The sequence below is a fragment of the Pelodiscus sinensis genome, chromosome 16 (genome assembly GCF_052426305.1).
Source record: "Pelodiscus sinensis isolate ZL-2025 chromosome 16, ASM5242630v1, whole genome shotgun sequence".
Classification (NCBI taxonomy): Eukaryota; Metazoa; Chordata; order Testudines; family Trionychidae; genus Pelodiscus; species Pelodiscus sinensis.
Window position 1 is genome coordinate 491,272 of NC_143067.1, and position 22,991 is coordinate 514,262.

At 51.7% G+C, this 22,991-nt stretch overlaps 1 protein-coding gene across 4 annotated transcripts in view; it reads right to left on the bottom strand.

Annotated features, from left to right (window-relative positions):
• LOC102462263 (C-terminal-binding protein 2) overlaps positions 1-20,554 on the bottom strand; it is a 31,096-nt gene extending 10,542 nt beyond the window's left edge. For 2 of the 4 annotated variants that reach the window (XR_012900106.2, XM_025183922.3), the window contains exons 1-11: positions 20,088-20,545; positions 10,413-10,495; positions 10,159-10,291; positions 8,938-9,051; positions 7,462-7,616; positions 7,201-7,345; positions 4,819-5,025; positions 3,856-4,070; positions 3,006-3,136; positions 2,739-2,866; positions 2,070-2,190 (exon numbers count right to left, since the gene is read on the bottom strand). Coding sequence is in view for 3 of the 4 variants with exons in the window: in XM_025183922.3 (XP_025039707.2) it covers positions 2,070-2,190; positions 2,739-2,866; positions 3,006-3,136; positions 3,856-4,070; positions 4,819-5,025; positions 7,201-7,345; positions 7,462-7,616; positions 8,938-9,051; positions 10,159-10,177 (1,235 nt within the window). In the remaining variant the exon portion in view is untranslated. Of the gene's footprint in view, positions 1-2,069; positions 2,191-2,738; positions 2,867-3,005; positions 3,137-3,855; positions 4,071-4,818; positions 5,026-7,200; positions 7,346-7,461; positions 7,617-8,937; positions 9,052-10,158; positions 10,292-10,412; positions 10,496-20,087 lie in introns of all 4 variants that reach the window. The other 2 variants (XM_075917898.2, XM_075917899.2) reach the window with 2 other exon arrangements.
• Positions 20,555-22,991: the final 2,437 nt, after the last annotated feature.

A 22,991-nucleotide genomic window follows, 5' to 3' on the forward strand; every position in this document is an offset into this window, starting at 1 on the left:
GGGTGATTCGATGCATGTAATGTATTCTCCTTAACAACCGCACTCTCTTGCTTTTCTTTCCTTTAGTGATAAACCTTTAGGCTGTGTCTACACTGGCACGATCTTGCACAAAAACTTGCTGCCTGTCTACACTGGCCGCATGTTATTGCGCAAGTAAACTGACACTAATGTATGAAATCAGGGCTTCTTGCGCCAGAACTCTGACGCTCCCGCTCAGGAATAAGCCCTCTTGCGCAACTGTTCTTGCACAAGAGGCCAGTGTAGACAGGCAACATGAATTTCTTGCGCAAGAAACCCCTATGGTTAAAATGGCCATCAGAGCTTCCTTGCACAAGAGAGCATCTACATTGGCATGGATGCTCTTGAGCAAAAGCACATGCCAGTGTAGACGCTCTCTTCTGGAAGAGTTTTTGCAGAAGAACTCTTCTATGCACCAATGTAGACATAGCCTTAGATTTTAGATTCTAAAGAACTAAGAACGGCCATACTGGGTCAGACCAAAGCTCCATCTAGCCCAGTATCCTGTCTACCGACAGTGGCCAGCACCAGATGCCCCAGAGAGGGTGGACCGAAGACAATGATCAAGCGATTTGTCTCCTGCCATCCCTCTCCAGCCTCTGACAAACAGAGGCCAAGGACACCAATTTATCCGCTGGCTAACAGCCTTTTATGGACCTAACCTCCATGAAATTATCTAGCTTCTCTTTAAACTCTGTTATAGTCCTAGCCTTCACAGCCTCCTCTGGCAAGGAGTTCCACAGGTTGACTACACGCTGTGTGAAGAAGAAATTTCTTTTATTAGTTTTAAACCTGCTCCCCATTAATTTCATTTGGTGTCCTCTAGTTCTTCTGTTTAGGGAACTAATAAATAACTTTTCTTTATCGGCCCTCTCCACACCACTCATGATTTTATAGACCTCTATCATATCCCCCCTCAGTCTCCTCTTTTCTAAACTGAAAAGTCCCAGTCTCTTTAACCTCTCCTCATATGGGACCCGTTCCAAATCCCTAATCATTTTAGTTGCCCTTTTCTGAACCCTTTCCAAGGCCAAAATATCTTTTTTGAGGTGAGGAGACCACATCTGTACACAGTATCTGGCCCAGCGTGATCTTGTGAGTAAGATCCAGAGTGTAAATTGACCTGGGACCTGTGGCTGGTTTCTTGGGACCGGAAGAACCCGTTGGGGGTAGGTGAGATTGGGTTCTATAACCCCTCACCTGTGTGTTAGGCCCGGGGCTGATTGCGGCACAGAGGGAGCTGGAGAGTCAGAGTGGTTTTGCTCGTGAGGCTTGAGGCTGGCCAGATGGGCAGCTGGAGCGCTCAGTGTGACTGGTTTGTGACCTATTTGGGAAGGTCTCCAGTCAGGAGCTGTACGGAGCCCCAAGTTTGAGCAATTCGCTCTGAGCAGACGCCCTCAGCAGTGCCCAGACCCGGCCCAGTCAGTCACAGTGCTCAGTTCCAAGAGGTGAGTCATTACCTCATTTCCCCGAGAAACTATCTGCCCAAGATCACACAAGTTTGGGGCCAAAAAATAAAACCCCAGAAACCTATTCTTAGTCTTCTGCCCAATCCACTGGACTGTGATGCCTCACATTTTCCCTCACCTCATGACTGCTCTGTAAGAATGCTGTATGCAGACAATAATTCCATGCTGAGATGCAGAACTTCTTCATTCCCAGGAGTCAGATCCCTTTTCATGGACTCAACAAGCTATCACATACAAACAGGTCCCTCTGTCACTTAACCTTTCAAAATCCTTGCAGGACTGATGCCCGGAAAGTGAATTACATGAGCCACAATTCCTGAACTCCCAGAGCTGGTACAAACCATCACTTTACTTTCAGAGGGCACCTTATTGCTTGTGGGCCAACTAAAGAACCAAAGCTGACAGATTTCTGAAGAAAACTCACCACCATTCATCTTGTAAGAGATATGCTGCCTGGGAAAAGCAATTTTCAGAGGCCTAAGAAAGGTCTCTACACAGGATGCTGGGGTCTTTATGTATTAGATAACCATGAGTAAATGACCTGCACATTAAACAAGAACTCAGAAGGCCTACTTCTCTCACCTGTAAGCCGCAGCTCCATTGAGTTCTGGATGGACAGCTGCAGGATCAATACTGGACCACTGAGCAGCTAACAGCAAATACTCCTTATTAACACAGTTCCTCAAAGTATCAGGTATGTGACCTGTGGTGACACCAAGGGCAGAGGATAGTAGGAGACAAACAGCAAGTGCAGATGCCCAAGGATTTGCACATGAAAGCAGTAAAGAAGGGACCCTAACAGCGCCTCCTACCTCAGTACCATAGGAGAGAGGTGGGGAGAGATCTAAATCAAGACCCTACACACAACGCACTAAGTCTCAAAGGAACTTATACTCAATGAATCAATCATCCCTCCCCATCCCCGGGACCTCAGTGGCTCCTTGTGTAGCACTGCCTGTCCCCACCTTTCACAGAAGATATTGGACACAAATGCTCCCAGCAGAAAATGGGAGCACAATGCAGTAAAGAATCTCTCTCCAGCATTAGTTATAGGTCCCTCATAAGTCAAAGACAATCCATGACTTGTATTCCAGCTCTAGAAATGAGTCAGCGAGCACCATCCCAGCAGACCTAGCTTTAACAAAACAGTCAGGAGTTACTGCGTCATAGCACTGACTCAGGAAATCAATTAATCACTCCCATCCCAGCAGCAGCTGCAGAGCACCAGGCAGACCTGACCTCTCCGGTTACCTGTGATAGCTCTGCGGATCTCTTTAGCTGCATCTTCCCTGGACTCAATGGAAGCCTGCTCACTGTACCAGGCTGTGTGAGGGGTGCAGATCACATTGGGAGCATCTTTGAGGGGCCCCTGAGCAAAGCTATGACGGAAAAACAAACATGTGGTTTCTGCTGGAAAGTGAAATTCCCTGTCTGTCCCCCCCAAGTGTAACAACCACCCAATTGAAACCAGTGCAGAAGAGCCCCAGGATGGTAGTAGGTATGTGGCTGCAGTGTTACCTGAAGGGTTCAGACTCATGCACATCCAGTGCTGTTCCTCTGATTCTCCCTTCCTTCAAGGCTTGTGCCAAGGCCTTCTCATCTACCAGCCCCCCACGGGCTGTGTTCACCAGAAAGCAGCCATGGCGCATCTGGAGGGGGGAAAAAAGAATGTTTGAGAATTCCTGCCTTCCTGTGCAGCCAGGATGCAGTCTGGAGGAGACTGCTCAAAAAAAAGAGCAGAAGCAAAGAAGCCAGGCTCTCCAAGAGCCAATTGGAGGGAAGAACACTTGTCAGTTGGGTCTGTGGATTTAATTCCTAACAAAGGAAGGAGGAAAAGAAGGTCATAGGTTTCCCACCCTAAAGACCACTACCTCTCTCAGCAAATTCCTTGAACAACTGATCAGTGCAAACAGAAGTCACAATTGCATAAAACTGGACTGTTTTTTTCAGGAGGTGCTCAATTCCCAGAAAGCATTGAAAGGCATCAGCAGAGTGGCAGAAAGAGTGTCTGAGACCAGCTTAGCACAGGGTACCATAGATTGGAATCAAGGGGCATTATGAGCACTGTACAAAGGCACTTACAGCACCTTGGACCAAATCATTCCTGGCTTTGCCAAGCATTATCAGTTACTCATTTTAAATGTAATTTGAAGCTAAATCACCTAAAATGTTCTTCATAAATGAAATTATTCAGAGTCAATCTTGTTCATTTCCTAAGAACAAATTTTGCACAGCACAGAGCCCAGACAGCAGGAACCACACAGAAGAGGTAGCAGAATTCACATATTATCAAGCCTCTGTGGAAGCAGCAGTTTTTATTCATTCACTTCTCAAGTGCTTTTAGGGAAAGACAAGCTTCTGGGTGCACCTGTTTGATAGTGAAGTCATTGATGAGGTGATGATTATGTTCATTCAAACTGCAGTGCAATGTGATACAATCACTGTGCATTAGCAAGTCCTGCAGTGTCCCTATTCGCTGTAACCCCAGGGATCGTTCCACGCCATCTGGCAGATACGGATCATAGAAAATCACGTTGAAGCCAAAGGGCTTGGCTCTCAGGGCCACAGCCTGCCCAACTCGACCTTCAAAACAGAAAACATATTAACGTCAAGCAAAATGCAACCCAAGCATAACATCCAACAGGAGTATGGATAAAAGGATCAGGGCTCGACAAATCCGTGTACGTACTCGCCCGTGGCGAGTAGATTTCAGCCGGTCACCCCGTTCACCGGCGGTACGCGCATGCACAGTGCAGGTCTGGCGCATGCGCGGTGCGGGGCTGGCGAGTGGATTTTGCCACGGTTTGTCGAGCCCTGGTCATTCCTAGGGCTCATGGGTTCTACAAGGAAATGACAGAGCAAATAGTGGTCATTTATATAGTTCTGTATTGCTCCCAGTGTAAGAATCAGCCCCCATCCATGCTACAGCAGCCAACTGTACTCAGCTCATTGGAGAAACAAAGAGCTCCCAATGCCAGGTCTGCCCCTTGATCCAAAGGCCCTACAGACAGACTGGGGAGCAGGGGCTGGTACACATGGTGACGTAGCCCTTCCAGTTGTAGTTGTCTGAAGCTTTCCATTTTTCTAATCAGTGGAATAGCAGAAAAGAAGAGATCTTACTATCATGACTACTGCCCAACTTCTGGGAGCAGCAGCATTGCAGCCTAGGGCACTGGTGATATAAGTTAGAAGTCTGATGTTTACAGAATCTAGCTAGTGTTGCACTTGTTAACAGCCACTGTAACTATCTATTTCTGAGCCAGCAAGTGACACCAACATTCTCAGTAGCTTTCAAGGCTCCCTGTTTAGTTTAACAGTCACCATTTCTTACCAAGGCCAATGATGCCCAAAGTTTCACCACGGATACGCACAGCACCTCCTGCCACCTCTCGAATTTGCTCCATGCTTGAGGCTCGGTTTCCTTCCCGCATAGCCTGATGAAGCCAAGTAACCCGGCGATACAGGTTCAAGATGTGACAGAGGGTAGAGTCAGCCGTCTCCTCCACAGAAGAGGAAGGAATGTTGCAAACTGCAATGCCTAGAAAGAGGAGATACAAATGAGATTCCCAGCCTAGCCTATAGCATTTCTGCTGCCAACTCTCCTCATACAACACGATGGCTAAAAGACAGCAATAGTCCTGGAGCATGAGATTAAGGTTGCACACTCTACCAACCCAAATATCCCTGTTTGAGACTTCACCTTTGTATTGGGGTGGAGAAGTTCCCCTCAGTCTTAAGGACAATCTCCTAAAATGCCTTGCTTCTAATTGTACTACCACCACAGAAATGTGGCAAAATCAGAGCAGAGATGTACAAAAAGCACAAGCAGCAGTGTCTAGAACAGGGGTGGGAAGCTGCTCCAGCCCCAACCAATTAACAGGAACAGGTAAGCTTTTACATCCCTAATTTGTATCCTTTCGCCACCGCCCACAAGCAGTTGGAGTATCAATCGCTACTCTCACTCAAACCCAAATTATCTGACATCCTTACTCCATCTATTCCCTGTCCCAGAACGTAGTTACATATCAATCTATTGGAAAGGCATATAGTGATTATTACTAAATATTTGAAATAAACTTGTCCAATAGCTCAGTTCTTTCCTTGTAAACTTAAAAAACAACAAATGGTCCGGTAGCACTTTATAGACTAACAAACCATATAGCTGGTATCATAAGCTTTTGTGCCCACGAAAAGAAGCTCCATCCTGAACAGTTCTCTCTGAAATTCTTTTATGTATGTTGACCAGCACAGGCCTGGTTTCTCAAGAACAAAGCAGAAAAAGAAGTATGTTGCTCAGGTCCTTAACTTAATTATTATTATTATTATTTTGGAAAATAAAATGAAAACATTCCTGCTTCATTTAAAGCATTGCTCTTGGGATGAAGGGGTTCAGGATGCAGGCTGCGGCTGGGAGAGAGGACTACCCCAGCCATCTTTCATTGAAGTAGCTTGGGATTAGGTGAGAAGCATCTCTCCTTAGCCGCTACAGCTCCAGGGGACACAGCAGAGGGAGAGGTGCATGTCCCCCAGCAGGGGCAAGCCAAAGTTCATCTGTCCCCTATGCTCCCCAGCCAGAGTGAGGAATGCAACAAACTGCACTTTCCCCTCGCTCCCTGATGGGGTGGGGGTGGAGGGAGATTCAGCCTCTCCCACCCTTCCTTGAATACAACTCGGGGGGTGGGAGGCTAGAGGCTGTGGTAGCACTAGACTGGGGGAGGGCATGCCACCAGCCCTTTCACCTACCTGGTGATTGTCTCTTTTCCGTATGGCTTTATGAAAAGCAACCCCATTTCAGGTACATCCCATTTTCCTGGCACAACCAAACCCTTACCATGCTTGAACTAGAGGTAAGAGGAAGCTGTATAACAAATGTGGTAGTTCTAGCACTTACTATTTAGGAGGAATTCTCGAACAGAGGCAGACTGTTGGATGCATGGATGGATGGACCAACTGTCTCAAATATAGATCAGATCTGTGACGGGCAACCCAAGCTAGTAACTGGGAGATGAGTGACCCTTCATCTCACTGGGCCACAACATTGAAACTTGGCATGTGCACTAACCGGATTCCAAGATTAAGATTAAATACATGGCACTTGATTCTTCCTCTTCATCACAAAAGAATCCATTATAAAGAGCAAATTAAATTGTTGACAAAAGTAACAATGAAGCAGAGGGAGTGCTTGGCTCTCATGATGATATGTGCAATCAGCACAAACATCGTATGTGCCCTTGCTTCAAATATGCATCACTTCTCATTTTGTCACAGGCATTCAACGCTCCTCTCTGCTGCAGTCACTGCCGCCACTCTACCCTCTCCCTCAAACCCCCACCCAGCCTCTTCTCTACCTCCTCCCCCAAGCCTGCCCCATCCCTTTTTCTACTCTCCATCACAGCATTTCCAGACCCCTGTGAATCAGCTGATTTGTGCCATGTCCCTGCTCTTCTCCTTCCCCGGAGCTTGAACACAGCAAATCAAATCAGCTGATTCGCAGCATTCAAGCTCTGGGAGCAAGGGGACGGGGTGTGAATCAGCTGATTCACAGAAGAAGAGGACTAGGTAAGTGCAGGGCCCCAGAGTGATAGAGAGATGGGGCAAGCGAGTAGTGTGTGGGAGTGAAGGGGTGCATGGGCCACACACAGAACCCCGATGGGTCGCACAGATGTATACATCGACTTTTCATTCCAAAACAGACATATTGTGGTCATCATACCTAATTCTGCAGCTGACTTGATGTCCACATTGTCGTAGCCACTGCCAATACGCACAATGACTCGGAGGGCTTTGAACTTCTCCAGATCCTGGCGGGATAAGGTGATGGTGTGGTACATCAGAGCTCCCACAGCCTCATTCAGCACCTACAGCCATGAACAGAAAGCATACCCATCTGAGAACCATTCCCTACTCCTGCACATCTAGAGTGGCACAGAGGTGGTCAGATCCATCCCCACAGTGGCTCATTTCATCTTCCTACCTTCTCATGGATTTCCTGAGTTGACTGAGCATCACAGAAAGCCACTGTAGCGACATCCTTCAAGATGGGCATTTCCACAGTACAATCCCTCCCATCCAGGAGTGCAACCAGTGGTCGGGCTGGCATTGGGCCATTCACAATAGGAGGCCGTATACCTAGAGACAAAGACAATAGTGAACAGCTGTGCAGAAGAGAAGTGAATTCTGGAGCTCATAATTAACATGAGCAAGGGAGTTTATACAAGACCATACTGATCCAGCAGGGTACAAGAGGCTACACTTCCACAGTAGAACACTAAAGAAGAAACTGGTCAATGAGAATGTGAAAGCAACAACAAGCTCAGAAGAAACATAGGAAAAAGAAGCCAGAGTAGAAATATCTAGGCCTCTGGTGTGTAGAAGACAGAGCAGAAAGTTTTGAGTGAGGACCCAGAATGAGAAACCTCATCAGAAACAAGGTTCAGAACATTTTTATTAAGTGTGCTGAATGTGAAAAATCACGTATGCACACAAGTGTAACAAGGGTCTCAATATCGTTACAGAATTCTCTTCCTAGAAACTTCCCTCAATTCATTTCATATATCATGTAACAGAAAGGGACTCCTAAAAAATGAGGTCAAGCAACAATGGGTTAACAGCAGGGCTTTTTCTTCACAATTCCTTATATCCCCAGCTGCTCACATTCTGCTTTCCCTTCTAGGCCCTGGATCAAATTTAGCACCTTTTTAGAGGGCTCCTAACAGGAACTTCCTGCCTCATATACTTATTAAGGATGTTAAGATGTGGTTATCTGGCTAATCATATAGTCAATATAATTAATTGATAAGGACTGCTTTGCAAAGAAGCAGTGAGGGTAGCTCCTGGAGCCGTCTCAAGCTGGGACTGAGTAGTCCTGGCTTGTGCCAGCTCTGAGAACCACCCGTGCTGCACCTCTACATTTTAAATGTAGTAAGAACTGCCAGCCGCCAGGCTCTTACTACATTTAAAATGAACAGACACTCCGTCCTGGACCAGCCCACACTGAGGCCAGCAGCCCCTGCTCATGCTGGCCAGGGCTGGCCGTGGGAAGGGGCTGCTGCCCAAGGGATCACCATAAACAGGGCTGCTTGGCGGCAGCAGCACCACCTGTCCTGCAGAGGGGAGGGGGAGAGGTTATTTAGATATTGTTTCATTATAGTCACAACAGCCACTTTCTCAGCTCTCAGTCTCACTGAAAAATCTCTACTGCATCTTCTAAATCCTTTCAAAAATCTCCATTCATGGCAATAAGAACAGAAAAACTGGGTGATGAAAAGTGATGGGGTTTAAAGAGGTGGTCCCAAATTCATTGTAATCCTAATACTCTGGCTCTAGGCTGTAGCCTGAGCAGAAGTGAGAGTGGAGCACCGAGTCATTCCAGCTGCCCCTGCCCGCAGGACCGGAGTTTCAGGTTCCCCCATCTCAAGCCAATGCCCGGGCCTCAGCGAGGGGCTTTTACCTTCGCAAATCCGGTCCAGCCTCTGTCGCTTCACTTTGTGTCTGTCCATGAGCCACGCCACGAGTGGCCCGCGCAGCCCCCGCGCAGGATGCTCGGCTCGGACCCTGAGCAGCGCTGCAAAGAGACGGGCCGTGACATGGCAGCTACCGCCGAGCCGAGCCCCGCCCCGCCCCGCCCCGCGGAACCCGCCACCCCCAGCCCCTGCCGGCACCGAGCGCCCCGGGCCCCGCCCCCGCCGCAGCCAGGCCCGGGAGCCGGGGCGCCAAGCGGCTCCCTGCGCGCCCCCCCCGGCCGGGCGCGAAGCCCCCAGGCCGCACTCACCGCCGGGCCCAGGTCCCGACTCCCAGCAGGAAGCGGAAGGGCCGGGCCGGGCCCCAGGCTCCCTCGCTCGCTCGCTGGGCAGCGCCCCGTCCGGCCCGGAGCGGAACGCGCCGCGCAGCCATAGAGACGCAGCGCAGAGCGCCGCCACTTCCGCGCGCGAGCCCCGCCCTCCCTGGCAGCCCGCGGGGCGGGGCCTCGGCCGAGCGCGCTCCCGGGGCAGGAGGGGCCGGCGCCGGGCGCGCGCCCCAAGGAAGCAGGTCGGCAGCGGCACTTGCCGCGCCGGGCTCACGGGGACCCAGGCCAAGGCTGCTGCGTGCACCGGGGACTTGCCAGTTTGACATGCTGCGCTAGGGCCTTGGGGTGTTTCTCCAGTGGCACCGCATTTACAGCAAGACTGGAGACCTTCGGGTACTGCAGCTTAACCACACGTTCGGGGCTGAATTCAGTTTCTTGAGAGAAATTATTTGGTCTGTATTGTACAGGAGATATGCGTCATTATTTCCAGCTGGTAAAAAACCCACCAACCCCTCTCCAAGACACCCTGGCTCCCTCTTCTTACCCCACTCCTTCAATCCTACCTGGTTCATCTTGCATCCTCATCATGGCATTGCATGAGGCAATTCCTGCTAACAGGTCACAACACTGACTAGCTGCATGAAAGGCCATGTTGGCACCTAGCAGTTCTGGAGTGGAGGAAGCAGACTTCCAGGGGAAGGCAGGAACCAGACAGGTGGTAAGGAAAAGCATTGTTGCAAAAGTAACAGCTACAAAGTCTTCTCATTCTCCCATAACCTGCTGATTGGGGATTCCTGGGATAGGACCAGACGGAGAAAAGGGGAGCTACTGCCATCACAACCTTGCACATGCTGAAGAGAGATGCACCTGGGCCTTTGGTCAAACCTGAAACTGCAAGCTCCATGGTCTGGGATCAGGTGCTGCTCTTCCAAACTACTTTTTTCACTACTGCCCCAATGCTTGGTAGTCATCCATGCTTTCGAGCCAAGGGGTTTCCAGTACAAGCAATCATCAGCCCCTGAGGATGAGTAGCAGTGCCTTTTGGTGGGGGGCCCAAAAGCCTTCCCCAAGCTAAGCAGGTCTGTGGCCAGTGTTTGGGATGGGAGGCAGCTATCTTGGCTGCAAGGAGACAGACTTACATGGGAGTGGTGGCAACTGAAACCTGTGCTGTCCAGAAGGTGAATCCTAGGAGTGGAGATCAGTTCCCACGAGGAAGCCCTCTCTGTAAAAGACACCACAAGAAAGAGATTTAACAGCATGGTCTTTGCCTCAACAGGTGTCTCATAGTCCAGGGTGAGGGACCAATGCCACAACACCCTGTCTAGCAACTTCTGACACCCTCCACAGAACCTTTAATTGGGGAATGTGCACTGCATACCCCTGCTAGAGAAGGGCTTGTCCATTTCCGACCACTGGGCTTTATAGTTTAACTGCCTTGATTCTGTGTGCATGGTGATTCCCACTTCCACATGAGGATGAGCACAGGCAGTCCTGACTGACTCAGTATCTGGTACCCACTGTTGTCATTACTTGAGAGGTTCTAGCTCTTTATTTCCAAACACTGGTTCCAATTTGTCGCCTATAAAGCCTTTTACGCAAGAGTTTTTGCGCAAAACCTCATTGCGCAAGAGCGCATCCAAACCTCAAAGCACATCGCAAAAGCGATGTGCTTTTGCGCAAGAGAGCATCCACGCTGCATGGGCACTCTTGTGCAAGAAAGCTCTGATGGCCATTCATAGAATGGCCATAAGAGCAACTGTACTTTTTCCCAAAGGGGTTTCTTGCACAGAAACCCTCTGAAGCGTCCACACTTGCCTTTTTGTGCAAGAACTCTTGCGCAAAAGGGAGTTATGCCTCGTAAAAGGAGGTATACTTACAGCAGAAAAAGCCCTCTTCTGCCATTTTACTCTTGATTTCCTTGTGCAAAAGTGCATATGAGGTGTGGACGCTCTATGGGTTTTTGTGCAAAAACCTTGCAGTGTAGACATAGCCAGGAAGTCTGGCCATGCTCTCTAGTGAGGGATGTAGATGAGTCACAAGGGTTGTACAGAGGCAACAAAAGGAGAGAGCATGTGGCAAAACCCCTCTTTCTGCAGCCATTTTCTTTCCTGACCAGTTCTCCAGCCATGATTAGCAGAAAGACCCTCCAGAACCAATATGCCTTGGCTCCTTCTGCAACCCATATGCCTGAGGGCAGGAATGAAAGTGTGTGAATCAGTGAATGAATGAAGTGGAAGCGTGAGAGAGAGAGTGTGAGTGTGTGTGTGAGAGAGAGAGAGAGAATGAATAATTTTTTGGGTAACGATCAAATGAAATTAATAGATGGTATGTTTAAAAGGACACCTTGCCCAAGAATTCTGTGGAGTCCAAGACTATAACTGGCTTTAAAAAAGCAAAATAAATATATGGAGGACAGGTCTATTAATGGCTATTAGCAAGGATGGGTGGGAATGGTGTCCCTAGCTTCTGTTCCATTCTGTTCATTCCTTTTAGGGCACCTAGAATCATAGACTCATAGAATCCTAGGGCTAGAAGAGATCTCAGGAGTCATCGAGTCTGGCCCCTTGTCCAAAGAAGGACCAACCCTGACTAAATCATCCCAACCAGGCAAGACTTAAAAACCCCTAGGGAAGGAGATTCCACCATGTCCCTAGATAACCCATTCCAGTGCTTCACCACCCTCCTAGGGAAATAGTTTTCCCTAATATCCAACCTAGATCTCCCCCGCTGTAACTTGAGACAATTGCTCCTTGTTCTACCATCCGTCACTACTGAGAACAGCCTCTCTCCATCCTCTTTGGAACCTCCCTTCAGGAAGTTGAAGGCTGCTATCAAATCCCCCCTCACTCTTCGCTTCTGCAGACTAAACAAATGCAGCTCCCTCAGCTTCTCCTCATAAGTCATGTGCTCCAGTCCTCTCATCATTTTGGTTGCCTCCCCTGGACCCTCTCCAATACATCCACATCCTTTCTATAGTGGGGGCCCCAGAACTGGATGCAATACCCCAGATGTGGCCTCACTAGAGCTGAATAAAGGGGGAAAATCACTTTAATAATAGAGGGGATTTAAATGTGGCCCAGGTATCCATAAGGCCATGCAGACGATGGTCAGTCTGCTCTGAAAACAGGGTGAGACCCTCAAAAGGAGGTTTTGGATGGTAGCCTGGGGCTCTGGAGGCACCGCAGACACCTGTAGCCACGAACCGTGGCATAACACAAGGCCCATGGCCATGGCGCAGGCTGCCACGTCTGCAGCATCCAGTGCCACCTGGAAGGCTGCCTGAGAGACTACCCTCCTCAGAGAGGGACTTAAACTTGGGGCAATAAGCTCAATGAACTTACAAAACATGGGCTGCAATGGGTAAGCACAACGACTCAGCAGTACCTGCTATTTCACTATGCGAAGCTGCAGACCCCACACAAGGCATAGGCATTCCTGCCCAGTAGTCCACCTTTTTGGCATCCCTACTTTTAGACATTGGACCCGGCTGCCCCTGCTAATTCCGTTGGTTAACCACCAGGACAACCAGGAACCCCAACGGGGGATGGAAGAAGAGGTGTGCCACAAGAGGGGAATGAGCAAAGTCCCATTGCTAGACCTTCTTGTCAGTCAGCGGGATGGAGACCGGAGTTTGCAAAAAGGTCTTCATGGTCTTTGTCACGGTCTTATTGAGGGGCAGAGCCACCCTAGTAGGGGCGTCAGTCTGCAAAGTGTCAATTGTCGGGTCCGAGTCATCCGACACCTTTTCAGCCTGGACCTCCAAACTCTGGGCCAGGTGACAGAAGAGGTCCTGGTGCAACCTCACATCCATGGAGGACATGTATGGAAGTGCTCTGCCAAAAGCCTCATCTGAGGAAGAGGAGGATAACCCCTTCAGGCCCACTTCCTCTGGGTCACAGTCCTGCAATGGGGCCTAGAAAGCTACCGAGGATGCCAATGTGGAAGGCTGAGTCACGCGTGGCCCTCTCTCCACCAAGGGCCAAGGTGAGGCTAGCCCTTGGGGCAAGGACTGAGCTGATGTAGGGAAACAGGTCATTGGGGTCACCAAAGGAGGAGCCCTTGGCCCAAAGTAAATGGACTCTGGTCTAGAGGGTCCCGTGCCCTGACTCTGATGGTAAGCCCAGGGGATACAGAAAGACCTCTGACCAGGGGCCTGCCACTGGGGTGGCCAGGACTGCTGCACTGGCTGTGCAAGAGTTGGCTGCAGAGGCCAGGGCTGTTGCTGTGTCCGCAATGACACACTCCAGTGCCGGGAACTGTGCCAGGAATAGGACCTGTGCAGTGACCTTGACCTGGAACCCCATGATGACATGGCAGACTCCGCCTCCAAATCAGCAGAGTATTTGGAGGTTGACCAGGGCAGTGCAGTAGCTGTCGCAGCCAGTGTCCTATGTTCAGGTGCATGCCGGACAATGGACTTGGCTTTCCTCAGTGCCAGGGAGGAGGCAGTGGCATAGCAGGCAGCAGTGCCAGACCACCCGACAGCTGAGTTGTAGTTGCAGAGGGACCCAACGCAGGGGCTGGTGCCACTTAAGTGTCTTGTGTCAGTGTTGATGCTGGTACCGGGGTCGAGGTGGGGTCCATCTCCAAGGACGGTGAGGGGCCAGTGCCACGGTCGAAGTCAACTGTACCGGAGTTGTGCATTGACTTCTGGTGTGTTGGGGTGTTGGTGGAGCAGTTGTACCTTTGCAGCAAGGCAGCCACGCCTGCCTTTTTCAGACGGTCAAACTGCACTGGTCCGCACACCATGCTCAACTCGTATGGTTGCCTCCTCATAGCTGCTTGGACATGGTGGCGGGTGAACTTAGGGTTCCTAGTCTTGGCCAATCAGCTGACCACCATACAAGTAGACAGCAGACAGCCAAAGATTCTTTGGCTGGTGAGGAGAACATCCTTCCCCATCCTTGCAGTGGCCAACAGCAGATCATCCTTGGGGAGATGGCAGATGACCTGAGACCCAGACAGGCTTTGGGCAGATGAGACACAACCCCCCAGTCATCTTAGACCTCCTTGCCATTGGTTCCAGGCTGTGCCTTGGTCAAGCATTGTGTAGTCACTGACGTGCAACAGCATCGCCACATAAAACACTCACGCACAGGCTCTCTCTTGGATAACCGCTTCTACTTCCTTCTCTTTTCATGACTAAAGTCATTCAGCAAGTGACAACGGAGGCAGGCTTGTGCGGCTGAAAGCCTCTATTCAAAACCTGGCACAGAGGTGGCAGCTGAAAGATGGTCACTGTGCACTTGGATGAGACAGAAGTGTGCCCCTGTAGCTGTGACTGAGCAGCCCTATTTAGGATCCGCTCTGCTTACCCCAAACGGGGAAGGGACTAGAAAAGATGCCCTAAAAATAGTCTGTGTCAACCCAACCTGCCTGGTAACTGCAGCCAGGGAGAGACATTTCAATTTGCAGGGAGAAGAAGAGAAAAACATTTTATACTTAGATTTAGAATCTGGAATGTCAGGACACTGATGGGCAGCGACAAGTCTGACTGGCCTGCACATGGAACAGCTCTCATTGCCCGAGAGTTGAGGAGGTTCAACATCGATATCGCTGCTTTGAGTGAGACTCAACTAGCCAATAAGGGTCAGATTAAAGAAATCCGTGGTGGCTATACCTTCATTTGGAGAAGTAAACGCGAAGACGAGCACCGCATGCTTAGTGTCGACTTTGCTATTAAGAATAGCCTAATGTGTAGCCTCAATGAACACCCTACTGGTGTCAGCGAACATCTAATGACGCTGCGCCTTAGGCTGGCTAACAACCAGTTCCCAACAGTAGTCAGCGCTCACACTGCCATCCTACAAGCCATGAAAGATACCAAAGAATTTTTCTATACACACCTCGATAGCATCCTCAGAGGTGTCCCTAGAGAGGACAAGCTGGTACCTCTCAGGGATTTCAATGCCAGAGTAGGTACTGACCTACTTGTGGAATACCTGTAGAATGGTGTCCTTGGGAGGGAAGGTGTAGGAAAAATGAACTCCAATGGTCACCTCCTTCTTACACTCTGTGCTGACCATGGTCTAGTTATAATGAACACACTGTTCCAGCAGAAGAACTGTTTCAAGTCCTCCTGGCAACACCCACGATCAGGACACTGGCACCTGCTTGATTATGTCATTGTCCAGTCTCAGGACCATGCTGATGTCCACGTTACTCGACCCTGAAACAAGGCTTATCTTCCAACATTGCCTTAGCAACAAGTTACGTAGCCAAAATCCACCATAGGATTGTCTCCATGCATAGTCATTTCTGAAAACTGCTGTCCTGGAAACTTATGGTGAAACCCTTGGATACACCAAGCTAAGGAACCAGGATTGGTTTAAAACTAATGATAAGGAGATCCAGACCTAACTGATGTTAAATGCAGAGCGCTCAAAGCCTGAAATAGCAACTCTCCTCATCTCAGCAGAAGAAACACGATTATAAGCTTGCAAAGGCTGAAGTACAACAAAGAATTAAGAGTCCTTAAAAACAACTGGTGGAGAGACAAAGCAAAGGAAATACAGTCCTATACCAATTCTAACCATAGTCATGAGTTCTTCGATGCTGTTAGGGCAATGTATGGACCATCAAAACTGGGATCAGCAGATGGGACATTGCTTATTAAGACCAAAAACGGCATCAACAGCCTGTGGCTGGAACACTTCAGCCACCTGTTCAACCGTGATGCAACTGTTGACGACAGCATTTTCAACATGCTCACCAGCCTCTGTGTCCATGTCAATCTGGATCATAAACACTCCATCTGTGAGATCCAAGCGGTCACCCAAAAAAAAAAAAAAAAAAACACAAAACACAGCAAGGCCACAGGCACTGATGGAATCCCTGCTTAAATAATCAAGCAGGGAGGACCATCTCTGCTGTTGTGCCTATACTGCCTCATTCTGATCATCTGGAGAGAGGAAACCATACCCAGTGAGCTCAGATACGCCATCATAGTGACCATCTTTAAGAAGAGTGACAAGATGGGCCGTGGAAACTACCGAGAGATCTCCTTGCTCTCAACCACAGATAAAAATCTCACCAAAGTCCTTCTGAACCATCTCCTTCCACTGGCTGAAGAAGTCCTTCCAGAGTCACAATGTGGCTTCCAACCATGACAAGGAACAACTGATAAGATATTTTCTGCCTGCCTAATACAAGAGAAGTGTTGGGAGCAACATCACCCTCTGTATATGGCATTCTTCGATTTGACAAAAGCATTTGACTCCATCAACCGCGAGGCCCTCTGGAAGATCCTGTGACACTTTGGCTGTCAATCAAAATGTGTATTATACATCTCTTACACAACTACATGCAGACTGTGATACACAATAATGGCAATGCAACTGAACCAATTGACATAAGGACTGGCGTCAAACAAGGGTGTGTGATACCAAAAAGATATTAAATGATGTAGGTGCTATGCTCCAGATTATTGGAGATGACCTCCCAGATGGAGTCAAAATAACCTCCAGGACAAATGGTAGCCTCTTCAATCTGGTCCGCTTCAGAGCCAAGACCAAGACCACAACATCATCAGTGGTAGAACTTCAGTACACTGACGATGCCCACGTCAGTGCCACCTCAAAAGATAGGCTCTAAGCAATTGTCATTTTCACCCTGGGCTACCGCAGGTTGGGACTGACTCTCAATCCATGAAAGACCAAGTGGTAGAGATGTAGCCGTGTTAGTCTGGGGTAGCTGAAGCAAAATGCAGGACAATGTAGCACTTTAAAGACTAACAAGATGGTTTATTAGGTGATGAGCTTTCGTGGGCCAGACCCACTTCCTCAGATCAAATAATGGAAGAAAACAGTCACAACCATATATACCAAAGGATACAATTAAAAAAAATGAACACACATGAAAAGGACAAATCACATTACAGAACAGAAGGGGGATGTGCGGGGGGGAAGGAAGGTGAATGCCAGTGAGTTAATGATATTAGAGGTGGGGAAGGGGAAATGTCTGTGAGTTAATAGTATTAGAGGTGATAATTGGGGAAGCTATCTTTGTAATGTGTAAGATAGTTGGGGTCTTTATTAAGTCCGGTGCGGAGGGTGTCGAATTTTAGCATGAATGCCAGTTCAGAGGATTCCCTTTCAAGTGCAGATTTGAATGTCTTCTGAAGTAGGATGCAGGTTAGCAGGTCATGAAAGACCAAGGTTTTCTTTCAGCCAACACTCACCATATCGTTATCCAAACCAACCATCACAGCAGACGACCAAGTGCTGGAGAACATCAACAGTTTCTCTCATCTCAGAAGTGATCTGTCTAGCAATGCTGACATCGACAATGAAATCTACCATCGAATCTCCAGTGCCAGTGCAGCTTATGGACATTTACGGAGGCGAGTCTTCGATGACTGTGACATCAAGATGTAGACCAAGATTGATGTCTACAGTGCTGTAGTCATCCCAATGGTGCTGTATGGAGCTGAATCCTGGACTCTCTATAGATGACATATTAAAGATCTGGAGAAATTCCACCAAAGGTGCCTGAGGAGAATTTGGGCATCAAGTGGCAGGACAGACAGACCAACGTTAATATCCTCGCAGAGGCTGATTCTTGCAGCAATAATCGTAATAATCACCCACAGGCAGCTACGATGGTCTGGTCACGTGGTCAGGATGCCTGACACACACTTGCCTAAACATATTTTCTATGCTCAGCTGAGGACTGGGATGAGGTCTCATGGTGGGCAGAAGCAGCACTAGAGGGATGTTCTTAAGAACACCTTAATAAATTGCGGCATTGACGCTGACACCTGGGAGAGGCCGATGAAGGATTGGGTAACCTGGAGGACCATCATCAAGAATGGTTCCCAACACTCTGAGATCAAACGACGTCTCCATGAAGAAGATTGTGTAAGGCAGTGGTCCCCAACCTTTTGGGGCTGCCAGGCACCCGGGGGCGGGGCCACTCACACGCCGGGCACCCAGGAGTGGGGCCGCACACGCGCCCTGGGGTAGGGCTGCGCCCGGGGGCGGGACCACCCATACGCCATGCGCCCGGGGCCAGCACTGCTCCTGTGCCGTGCGCCATGGGGCAGGACCACCCATACGCCGCGTGCCCAGTGCTGGCGCCACCCATGCACCGCTCTCCCGGGGCTGGTGCTGCTCCTGTGCCACATGCACAGGGGTAGAGCTGCCCATACGCCATGCGCCCGGGGCCAGCACTGCTCCTGTGCCGTGCGCCATGGGGCGGGGCAACCCATACGCCACGCGCCCAGGGCCAGCATAGCCCTTGTGCTGTGCACCCGGGGGCGGGGCTGCCCATGCGCCATGCACCATGCACCCGAGGGCGGGGTCAGCCCCCAATCACTTGGTGTGCGCACAGAAATGACCTGGTGGGCACCATGGTGCCCGCGGGCACCGTGTTGGGGACCACTGGTGTAAGGAGTGTGCCCGGGCCCATATTGGTGCCGCTGGAGTTAGAGACCTCACGTGCAGCCACTGCCAGAAAGTGTTCCTTGCCAGAACTGGCCTCATTTCTCATCTATGTACTCATCAGTTATAGGCATCCAAAGGGAAATCTTAATTGATCTGAGGAATTCCCAGAGATGCAACAAACAGGTGCACTGGCAACACCGGGAACAGCCCCAAGATCAGAAAACCTGCTTGCCCACCCCAGGCTTCCTTGGAGTTATGAGAAAGAATACTGGTGCTCTTAGTCTCCTTGCTCATAGTGCACTGTATGAGCAACAAACAAGAATGAAACAATGCCAGACAGCCTGAAATAAGCTACAGATACTTATTTGAGCCACAGAATCACAGCCCTGTCAGGCCCACAGTACACTAGCTCATCACCATTCTATAAGGATCTGTTTCATCACCTTTTGGGGGCTCAGACAACAATGTTTTTTGTTTGCCCTGACTGATCTCTAGCTGCTTCTATCACCCTAACCAATGTCGGGTTCTTTCCTTCAGCCCCCACATCCCAGGTACATTCCATGAGCCCAGCCTCTACAGCTAGTCCTCATCTTCCAAATAATCAAGAGGACCAAGCAAGTTTTGAGTTAGCTTCTGGTTTCTGAACCAACAAAATGAATCATTCTCCCTTGCATGCAGTTCAAGTAGCATCTCCTTTACGCAACCCCGAAGCAGCTTTCATAAACAAACTCCCCATCCCCACTCCACGCTTAGGGGAAAGGGTGGAATCATCAATCTTATGGTGACTCAACAAACATTCTGCCTTTTCAGCAATGAAAATAAGTAATGCACAGGTTCCACAGTGCTATGGTTGTAACTACAGCATAGAGTTCCTGAGGTATGGTACCAGTTTTGTCACAGCTCCCTATATTATTGTGGGTAAGTCACATCATTTCTCTGTGCCTCAGACTACCCAAAAGATGCCTAAGAGAAACAATCTACTAACATTAGTAAAGCACATTTAGCTCCTGTGGTGGGTGGCATTAAAGAACATAAGAACGGCCATACTGGGTCAGACCAACGGTCCATCTAGCCCAGTATCCTGTCTGCCCACAGTGGCCAATACAGATACCCCAGGAGAAGGGAACACAGCAGGTAATCCTCACATGATCCCTCCCATCACCCGTTTCCAGACAAACAGAGGCCAGGGACACCGTTCGTAACAGCCATTGATGGACCTAACCTCCAAGAATCTATCTAGCTCTTTTTTGAACCCTGTTAAAGTCTCTGAAGAGGGTGAAGCATTATTTACACAATTTAATCTCATCATGGTGCAGACTCTACCATCTACATGGGCAAAGCCAGCAATGGACAGCAGTACCCACTTACTGCCAGATCACGTGGCACTCCTTGTAGCTTCACTTAGTGACCACTACCACAGAGCATACTAACTTGGTTATAAGACATCTGTCTGTGAGAACGGTCTCAGAGGAGGAAGTCCACAGCACCTGGCTTCCAGAGAGATTTCTCCCACATAACATGCAGCAGCAAGAAGGAATTGCTCCACTTAACCTAATGCAGGATACAACAGGAAGGACTTACCAACAATTGCCAAAGCAGAAAACAAAACGAAAGAGCCAATCTATGCCTGTGGGTCTTTATGCTGCTCCCTAGTGAAGGGGATCCCTTTACCACCGCATCAGCTGTCCAAAGACCCAGCACCTCTCATTCTCAGCCTATACTCTTTCAAGTCAACTTGCCCCCCAACATCCAGGATGATGCTGCACCAAGTCAAACCAACCCAGGGAAACAATGTGCTCGCCCTCCAGTCACTCTGAACATGCCAAGTGCCAGCTAGCTGATCCCACAGGTCACATGAGCAGGAGGAGGACAAAGGCTACAGATGGGGAGAGGTCTCCTGGCACAGCCTGAGAAAATCAGACACAAACAGTGAAGCAGAGCAAAGTCACCTAATGTCAGCACCCCATCCAGCTCAGCCATTCCCCCACAATGGCAGCACTAGGGCGGCAGAAGGTGCCAGCCTCAGGCCTCCTTCCCCATCGCACTGACCCTCTGAGCCTAGAGCAGCACTAGGGGTCACCAACCCAGTCTTGCCCTGCTTCCCCGGGGCAGACAGACACTTATGTCTGAAAGGGGCAGGAAACTGCTAGCTTGGAGGCGTGGTGGGCACAGAAGGCTGCCAGCTGGGGAAAACAGGGGACAGCCAGACACAGGGGGCTGCCAGTGAGGAGGGAAGAGGGACATAGGGGGCTGCCAATGGAGGAGAAGGGACGTGGGGACAGTGGTGGGGGGCTGCCGGGAGGGGGAGGAGAAGGGACAGGGAGACAAAGGGGGCTGCCAGCGGGGGAGAAGGACGACACAGGGAGCTAGCTGTAAGGTGGGGTCGGAGGCAGGGGGCTGCCAACGGGGGTGGGGAGAAAGGGGGACATGGGAGCTGCAAAGTGGGGGCATAGACAGGGGGATGCCAATGGGGGGGACAAAGGAGGGCACAGGGGGCTGTAAGGTGGGGTCAGAGCTGCCAGCAGGAGGCAGAGGGAGACACAGGGGTCTGCCAGCAGGGGAAAGGGGGGGCTGCGAGGGGGAGAAAGTGAGGGGCTGCCAGTGGGGGGGGGGGAGGAAAAAGGGGGGGGACTCAGAAGGCTGTGAGGTGGGGGCAGAGGCAGGGAAGGGGGACAGGGAGACAGGGGCTGCCAGCAGGGGGAGGGAGGGGAAGAGGGTTCATGGGCTGTGAGGTGGGGGCAGAGGCAGGGGGCTGCCAGCAGGGCGGGAGACAGGGAAACACAGGGGGTTGCGAGGCAGTGTCGGAGGTGGGGGGCTGCCAATGGGGGAGAGGGGAAAGGGGGCTTGAGGTGAGAGGCTACGAGTGGGGGGAGGCAAAAGGTGAAAAACACAGGGGGCTGCGAGGCAGGGGAGGACACAGGGAGATGCAAGGCAGAGCAGAGGACTGCCAATTGGGGGTAAAGGGGGGGACACAGGTGGACTGAGGCAGTGGCGGAGCGCTGACGTGGGGGGGGGGAGAACTGGGGGCTGTGAGGTGGGGCGCTGCCAGCGGGAGGGGCACAGGAGGAGCCAGTTGGGGGCAAGGGGAGGTATGGGGGGCTTGAGATGGGGCGCTGCCAGCGGAGGGGCATAGGGGGACTCAGCGGAGGGCAAGGGGGGGTAGAGGGGCTTGAGGCGGAGCGCTGCTAGCAGGAGGTAAGGGGGGGCACAGGGGGAGCCAGTGTGGAGTACGGGGGGCTTGAGGCGGGGCGCTGCCAGCGGGGGGGCACAGGGGGAACTAGTGGGGGGCAAGGGGGACACAGGGGGAGCCAGTGGGGGGGTAATGGGGGTACGGGGGGCTTGAAGCAGGCACTACCAGCGGGGGGCATAGGGGGGCCAGTGGGAGGTACGGGGGCTTGAGGCGCAGCGCTGCCAGCGGAGGGGTACGGGGGGCCAGTGGGGGGGCAATGGAGGTACAGGGGGGCTTGAGGCATGGTGCTGCTAGTGGGGGGTACGGGGGGGCCAGCGGGGGGGGGGGATGGGGGGGCTTGGGGGGGCAGGACAGGGGGGCAGCGCTGCGTGGGGGGGCAGCGGGGGGCGGGGGCAGGCGGGGGGGCCAGTGGGGGGGGGGGCAATGGAGGGGGGGGTACAGGAGCCAGGGCTGGGGGGGGGCAGGGAGGCAGTGGCACTGCCAGCGGGGGGACACGGGGGGCCAGTGGGAGGTACGGGAGGTTTGAGGCGGGGCGCTTCCAGCGGGGGGGGAGCACAGGGAGAGCCAGTGGGGGGGCAATGGAAGTACAGGGGGCTTCAGGCAGGATGCTGCCAGCGAGAGGGCACAGGGGGGCCAGTGGGGGGCACGGGGGCTTGAGGCGGGGCGCTGCCAGCGGGGGGCACGGGGGGCTTGAGGCGGGGCGCTGCCAGCTGGGGGGCACGGGGGGGCCAGTGGGGGGCACGAGGCGGGGCGCTGCCAGCGGGGGGCACGGGGGGCCAGTGGGGGGCACGAGGCGGGGCGCTGCCAGCGGGGGGGCATGGGGGGGCCAGTGGGGGGCACGGGGGCTTGAGGCGGGGCGCTGCCAGCGGGGGGCACGAGGCGGGGCGCTGCCAGCGGGGGGCACGGGGGGGCCAGTGGGGGGCATGAGGCGGGGCGCTGCCAGCAGGGGGGCACGGGGGGGCCAGTGGGGGACACAAGGCGGGGTGCTGCCAGTGGGGGGGCATGGGGGGGCCAGTGGGGGGCACGGGGGGCTTGAGGCGGGGCGCTGCCAGCGGGGGGCACGGGGGGGGGCCAGTGGGGGGCTTGAGGCGGGGCGCTGCCAGCGGGGGAGCACGGGGGGGCCAGTGGGGGGCTTGAGGCGGGGC